We start from the raw sequence: 8266 nt of genomic DNA on the forward strand, positions 1-8266 counted from the left end.
AGTTTTGTTTATGCAGATTAAAGGAAAACCCTTTTGAAATTAGTTGTAGTTAATAGCTACTAACCTATCTTTGGTTTGTAACAAATACCATGATTTTAGCCTCCAGCAATTAGAATATACTATGCATTTGTCGTAGTTGAGGTGAATGCCCAAGGGTTTTACCAACCGGAAGTCAGCCAATGTGTCAGTGATTGGAAGGTTTTTCTCTTGAACTGTCCAAAAGGGTGATGCCCACTAGGGGTGGCAATCAGGTTGGGTTGGCGTGTCGGCGGGTCAGCATACCTCAACACGAACCCAACCCGTTTCGGCTGTGGCAAACATGAACCATACCCATTTATTAAACAGGTAACCCGAGACGACACGATTAACCCGTTTAATAAACAGGTCAGGTTGGGTAAACGGGTTGGCGGGTTAGCGGGCAGGTTGGCGAGTCAGGTTAGGGTAAACGGATAAACGGGTTCGGGTAAACGGGTTGGTGGGTGGGTTGGCAGGTCGGGTTGACCCCACCCGCCTAACCCGTTTATTAAACTGGTCAGCCGGGTTGGCATACCCCTAACATGAACCCAACCCGTTTAATAAACGGGTTAGGCGGGTTGACCCATTTACAACACGAACCCATTTAAGCCAAACCCGAACCCGGCTAAGAAGCGGGTTGGCGGGTCGTGTCAGATTTTGCCACCCCTAATGCCCACTGTGGTCCTGCATCCTTGGGTATGAGGGAGGGGCAAGGTGAAGATGGATGTAACCTTTTGCCCTTTGAAAGAAATGCCTGCACTAAGATTCGAACCTGTGATCTCTCACTGGCAACTTAGAGCACTTTACTATTGTACGTAGCAATGACCTCCTAGTACGTTTAATGTCAAACCTGTCTTTTTCTTATACCATAACATGTTTAGGAACCTTTAGGGATATAAAGGGCTCGGATTTGGATCGGACGTGGCCAATACCAGATTCAGCTAATTGGATGCTGAATGGATTCAAATTTGGATTCAGATTCAGTACTCCATGTCCGTTTTATCCACTAAATCGGGATATTTGTGGGATTCGGTAGCAAAAAGTCAAAACCATATCTGCATAATTGGATATAGTTTTGGCTAAACAAATGCTACTAAATGAAGTTGAAATCAGTTGGATATTGGGTAAAATCCAATCCGTTGACATAATACATGGGTGTGATTTTTGAATTATGCTGACAATGATGCCTCTTAACTGAAACAAAAATGTGCTTACCAAAATCATTTGTACATAAGAAAAACTCCAAATAGGGTTGCCAATGATGTTGGGCTCTATCCTATCTTAATCAAAATAGATTTGGGACCAAGTCTTGTTGGACATACCGGATCATTTCCCGAACTTGATCCAATAACTGTTGTGAAGGCAGTAGGTTGGCAAGAGCAATGTTGTCAGTATGGGTATCGCCCCGAATCGTCTGGCCAACTATTCATCTGTACCGTCCCATACCAATATTCAATTGAATATCAGTCAAAAAATAATAAAAAAACATTACAAGTCAATCGGAATATGACACACGTTAAAATCATTAAAATAATATTTTTGAAATTATTTAAAAATTATTTTTAGTATATTTTACATTTATTAAAAAATAGCCGATTCAGGGGTGATGCGTTTTGATTTTCTGCATATACAATAAGTACCGAATACACACCGATACTGACAACATTGGGCAGGAGTGGGGAAACGTAGATCCACGCTCAATATGACTAGAATGGATCCGTTTTGCCCATATCCACCTAGCCCAACGCTACCAATTAGCAAACCTAGCTTTTTTCACGAGCCCGAACTTGCTCATTGCCGAGATGAACCGGCCTTCAACCATTTTCTTACCCCCCAAAATAGTACCATTTTCTCATGCATTGAGAGGATGGTTCATTTTCTCATGTGATTGCAAACGTGAGAAAATGGTTCCTCAATGGCTGTAAGAACAAAACGTAACGAAAAGAAAGATGATTCTTTATTTTAAAAATAAAGGGAGTTGCGGGATTGAGGGACTGACCCTGGTTCAAGGCACAGTACAAATATAGTTAATATTTTGAAAATGTTATGATATCTATAAAACCCGATATAATTATGAAAGAAACATGATATTTTTGAAAGAATCATTAGAATATGAGAACTGAAAATATGAGAACTAATGTGTGAACCGTGATTTCATGGAATTTTTTTCCTTTTGTCTTGAACGTGATCTACATGATGGTTTTATAAGAACTCGCTCTTGAATCATCGATTTTGATGCATAAATGAGTTTTTCTAAGGCTTTAAAATCAATGGATCATAATCTTCATAAATATTCATGCATTCAAAAATTACATTTTTTATCTAAAATACACGACCCAATGGTTGATTCCTAGCAAATTCACCATACCCAACCCATCCACATGGTTAGATTTGCAAAAAAAGTGTTGAAAATGCCTATATTTCTAGTTCTCATGTTCTAGTGACTCATTTTTTAAATATATCATGATTTTGTGAAGATATTATTGCATTACGAATGTGATATTAACATTTTGTATGTTTTATCATTCTATTTTCATAATTTATTATGTATTTTAAAATTTGAATATGGCAAGATTTTCTAAAAAAACATTTATTCTTTTTAAATATTACTAGATTATACCTTGCCACGAAAATCCTTAAACCCATAGTTGTGACTTTAATTCAAAATCACGTCCAACTCTTGGATTGAGACACGAACCGATTTATCGAGCTCCCTCGTCTGGCCTCCCAAACGGATCCGGACCTTCTATTTGGGTCTCGTTTTATCCAAACTCAAATGACCCAAAAGACCCTCGGCCACCTCCACTCTCGAGGCGTGCACTAACATAGAAAGAGCAAAAAAAACCAAAAAAAGAAAGAAAAAAAAATCCCAAGCAGTAGCAAGCGTAGCAGGAACAGGTCACAAACAAGAAGAAGAACGACGCTGAAAAAATAAAATAAAACAATTAAATAGGAAAAAATAAAACAATTAAATAAGAAAAAAAAAGAAAGAAAGAAAAAGAGAGAATTTGTAGTCCCGCGGGAAATCACATGCGTTTGTGGCCAAAAGCCTCCAAAATCCCTCAGGGAATGAGCAAACTGCAGAAAGGACGGTGGTAGAAACCAACAAAAAACCATGCAGTCGTTTTTGCACGACACTTAGCTGGGCCCCACTCAACATAAAAAGAAAAAGAAACAATTTTTTTTTTCAAAATAACACCTCGGAACTCAGGTTGGACCTAGGTCTGGTGTAGAATTTTACAAACCATACTCGGCTTTATATATTAATAGGACGGATCAGATCCTAATCAAAGCCGACCCATTGACAACCTGTTTCTAGTCTTTATAAAATTATTACAACTAATTAGATAAATAATAGTAGTTACCAAGTTATTATGCAATTAATTAATTTTTAAAATTTTATATTATTAAAAATTAATAAATAGGACTCGAACCTAATCCACGTAGGTTTCGGCCCGATAGCTAACGGGCTCGACCTAGAACCATGGGCAGGTCGGCTTGGCCATATGGGGCCGCCCGGTCCGTTGCCCACCTCGACCTATGATGGAGACAACAACTAAGATCGACACTGCATAAAAACTTTTCAGCTCTTTTCTAAATTATGCAGAAAACTGAAGTGCTTTCTTGAAAATTACTGAAAAGAAAATTTCAATCAATCCACATATTTTTTTCTCTTTCTGCTTAAGAATCTTCAGATTTACCACTCACACACACACACACTCTCTCTCTCTCTTCAGTGAATCGGCAGGAAGAGGAGGAGGAGGGAGGCCTACTACTTTTTAGTGGCAGGTAATAGCCGGAATGATGATGATGATGCTCACTGTGGATTTCTGACTCTCACTCGAGCAATTTAGTGGCCGAGTTCGCGATATTCTCGGCTTTTCGCTCTGTGAAGTCATCCCTCGAGCTACAGAAGCGACGAAGGAAAACTGTTCTTCTTTTTCTTTGTCTCTGCGTTTTTCTGGGATCTCTCTTTTTTGGTTCTGCATTGAGAGAGGAGCGGATATTGCTCTCTCGTGAGTGTTTCACGTCAAAGGTCGCAAATTTTCAGCCTTTTTGCTCTCTCTGGCTCGCGCTCGAGGTTGGGTAGAGAGCGAAAAGGTGTTTTTCTGTGCTTTCTTTAAGTGTTGAGAAACAATGTGGGTTGGTTTCTCTTCTGAATGAGCTCAGAGAAACACCCGTCCGTGGGATCTTTGGGTTTTTTCAGCGAGATTTTGATCTATTCTCGGTGGTTCTTTAGAGTTTCTTCTGAATCTTTCTCGGCTTGATTTCGACGCGCGAGCGTCATTTCCTCAACTGTGTTTTTTTTTTTCGAGTTTTTCCTCGAAAAAATTAAGCTGGAGGAGGCTCGTTCTTCGTATTGCGCAGTTTTCTCGCATTTTTCTCTGGAGTTTTTACGTGGAAAATTAGTGGAAAAATTCTCTCTTGTAGTTCCTGAGATTTTGCTCTGAAGTTTTCCTGTGAAAATTTGCGCAGACATCGTCTCATTCTCGGCATTGCGTGGCTTCTGCGTTTTTCCTCTGGGACTTTTCTGTGGAAAGTTAGTTCATAGAAGCCTCATTCTCGAGACTCCGTAAATTGGAACATTTTCTTCAGAAAAAATTACCAAGAGAAACTGGTCACTCTCCGAGTTCACGTCGTTTGATCGAGTTCTGCGAGTTGTGAATCAGAAGGAAAGTAGCGAAACACTCGAATTTTCTCGATTCCCACGGTGAATCCGCAGAAACCTTTCTGAAAACTTCCTTAAGAAGAAGAAGAAGAAGAAAGCAAAACGTAGAACGAATCTCTCTCTGCGAGCTTTCCCAAGTATTCTTGAAGAAGAAGAAGAAGAAGAAGAAATCTCTTTCACTAAGCAGAAACAGAGGACGGGTCCTCTTCCCGCGCGCTCACGTCTTCGAGCTCGATTTAATCCACCCTAGCAAATCCACTCCTCCTGTCCCACCGGAATCCACCGCCGATGAATTCCCTCCAGTTCCTGCCGTCCCTCCTCTTGGCGGTTCTCCTCATCCGTCTGGGCGACTCGGCGACCTACCCGGTCTCGGCCTCACAGCCGGTGAACCCGGGCGAGTCGACGGAAACCGTCCCGGCGTTCCCTGTTCAGTCAGAAGCGGAGACGTGCCGGTTGGACCTCTCGGCTGAGCTCTTCGGCGGGGTTAAAGAGGCCTGCGGGCAGGGCCTGGACCGGAACCGCTGCTGCCCGGTCCTGGCGGCTTGGCTCTTTGCGGCTCACGCTCGGACGGCGCTGCAGCTGGCGGGGCCGGTCTCATCGGACCTGCCCATGATGCCCGACAACTCGCAGAAGTGCGTCAGCTCGCTGCAGGCCTCACTCCAGAGCCGCGACATCGCGCTGCCCCAGCCCAACGTGACGTGCGACCCGGTCCTCTGCTTCTGCGGTATCCGGCTCCACCAGATCGGCTCGCTCAGCTGCCCCGCCGCGTTCAATGTCTCATCTTCTTTACACAGCGCCTCCCCTACCGCCGCCGTTCGCGCCCTCGAGTCCAGCTGCCGCAACTCGTCCTACGCCGGGTGCACCCGCTGCCTCAATGCTCTCCAGAAGGTAAGGGCCTACCGCTTGGGTTGGGAAGATGAGATGAGCTGCTTGTGGCTCGGCTCATTTTCTGCTGATAAAGAGCTCGTTAGAACTCATGAAATAGATGCAATGAGCTCGATCATGAACACCCAATGTTCATCTCTGTTCAGTTCGTATAGACTCCTTTGTTAATAATAAAAATATTATATATTTTTTATATTATAGAATGAAGATGGTTGAAGACAGAAAGCAGTAAGTTTAGAGTTCAAATCCTATTCCTTATAAGTTTTATTTTATAAATGAGTTAGTATGAGCTTGGTTTAGTAAGTTTAAGTCTAAATCTTATTATTTTTAACTTAAAAAAAAAAAATATATATATATATATATATATATATATATATATATATATATATATATATATATATATATATATATATATTTTGTAATTGAGCTTCCTCTTGGTCGTGTTCGTCTGGTTTAGCTAGGCTTTTTTTTTGAGCTCAAGCTTTAACTCTTCGGTTTGTAGGTTTACTCTCATTTGTATTTTTCTTTTGGTTTTTTCAAAACGTTTTTTTTTATTGAATATCTATTGGGTTTTTGTCTTATTTTTATTTTTCTTGATTTTGGAGAAATTTGGTTCTCTGAGATGTTCCAGGAATCTTTCTGCCGTATGCATCACGACTGTGGACACTGATTGTCCTTGTTTTGTTGGTGTTTTGATGTTCAGACAAAGTGGGATGCGTCGGGATATAGGAAAGTGGGATAAGTCGGGATATTCGTTATGGAGCACGCGCCCAAATTAATATCGTTTTCTGGATAAGTTGGAACCGTTCATATACAACGAACCACTTGTCCAGAAAAGTATGAGGAGCTAGGAAATTGCGATATATATGCTCTAGAAATGCTACCAAACCCATCTTAACTGAGTAGATTTCTGGTTATCGCCTTGGTGCAGCTTAAAGAGGGCGAAAACACCACCAAAGACGGCAATGACCGGGCGAGCAAGATGTTCAGCAGGGACTGCCAACTGATGGGCTTGACATGGCTTTTGGCGAAGAACAAGACCGCCTACATTCCGACTGTCTCCGCCGTGCTCCGGGCAATCATGTACAGCACTCACCCTCCACACCAGTCCAAATGCAGCCCGGACCAAGAGAACATGCCGCTGGCCGTAGACTCGCTCCAGTTCCTGAAGGCAGACTCGTCTTCCACCATCAGTTCACCCACACCAGCAGTGACTCTCTTCTTGCATGCCACTCTTCTGCTGGTTGCCTTATGGTTTCATTGAGGTAGGCTGGGGTTGTCCCAAGTCATGATATGGATCGGGTCATGAGGATCTTGTAGGACTAATGGATCATCTTCGGCATGTACAAAGTAGCATACCACTGCTTGGCCCGTTTCTCTGTATTGGTTGTTTTGTGTCTTCTACATGGATCTATTTGATAATGCAGTGGTTGTAGTATCTCTTGCATTCCATGTCCCTTTTATGAATGAATATACCATTTTTGTGTTTGGAATTTGGATTACTTTTTTCTTTTAGCTTTCCTCATAAAGAGTTGCATCTGGGTTGGACCTATGCAGATGTTGGTCTGGATCAGTACTTTTAATTGGTTTAAAATGTTGCTGCACTGAGTATTTGGTACTTTCTGCGTGCGCGCACGCACACACATGATGCCAAATCTTTCTTTACGGTGCCAACCAAAAGTAAGAATCGGCATGGTAACAAAGAGATTCGGATCTGATCCACTTGCCCACATGTTCTTGGGCAGTGTCCTATTAGTTAGGGCAGTCAATGGTCATGTATGACCCGATCGGGGCTTAATATAATATGTTTGATTATATGATTGGGTTCCAATTGGAGGATCCAAGTAGTGGGGCCCGCACTAGCTTTGATTGATATATGCTATTTTAATTTAAGAATGTGAAATCTAAGATTTGATTTTTATGTTATCTTCCAATTGGGTATTAAGGGTATATTTGGTTGCACAGCTAACCAAACATGTGATTTGAAATATCATACAAATGAGAGAATGAATGAATATCATTTGCACAGATAACCAAACACTGATTTGGAATCTCATGCAAATAAGAAACTGAGGGCATGTTTGGTTGAATCACATGAGATTCAACCAAACAATCTCACAGGTAGGGGTATAACGTTTGCCTCCCTCGCCTTCTGCTCTCTCATGAAGAAGAAGAGCAGAGAGGAAAGGCGGGTGGCCGGACAGGCAGCAAATTAAGGGTGAGGCGGGAGGTGGTGTCGAAGACCTGAATGATGTTAGACTGGCAGCCACTGACGATGAGCTTGCCATCGGGCCAGAAGATTACGTTGGGGATGGAGGAGCGGGGTGTGGAGGAGAAGTCGGTGAGGGGGGTGGAGGAGTTGAGGAGGAAGTCGTGGGGAGGGGCGGGGGAGAAGTGGATAGAGGAGACATCGGCAGAGGAGGGGAGGTGGGGTTGGACAGCGAGCTGGCAGGTCTTGAAACAGAGGAAAGGGGTGGGCGGCTAGCTGTGTGTGTGTGTGAAACAGAGGAAGGGAGATTAGAAGAAGCGAAGGGGCTCAAAGGAAGAGGGTTTAGGGTCAATTTACCAAAAAAAAAAAAAAAGAATCTCACAAACCAACCAAACATATATAAGAAGTGGAATCTCATGAGATTTACTTTCACGTGATTTTGATTATCATGATTCAAGGCAATCAAACATGCCTTTAATGTGATTTGA

General features: G+C 42.3%; 1 protein-coding gene across 1 annotated transcript; it reads left to right on the forward strand.

Annotated features, from left to right (window-relative positions):
* Window positions 1-3818: 3818 nt before the first annotated feature.
* On the forward strand, window positions 3819-7062 carry LOC149822977 (putative GPI-anchored protein At4g28100). Its single transcript, XM_089981346.1, has 2 exons — window positions 3819-5572; window positions 6501-7062. Exons 1-2 carry the CDS (start codon window positions 4973-4975, stop codon window positions 6831-6833), a joined length of 933 nt encoding a protein of 310 aa, XP_089837472.1. The 5' UTR covers window positions 3819-4972; the 3' UTR covers window positions 6834-7062.
* Window positions 7063-8266: the final 1204 nt, after the last annotated feature.

Source organism: Nuphar pumila, chromosome 11 (genome assembly GCF_984573655.1).
Source record: "Nuphar pumila chromosome 11, dmNupPumi1.hap1.1, whole genome shotgun sequence".
Lineage (NCBI taxonomy): Eukaryota > Viridiplantae > Streptophyta > Magnoliopsida > Nymphaeales > Nymphaeaceae > Nuphar > Nuphar pumila.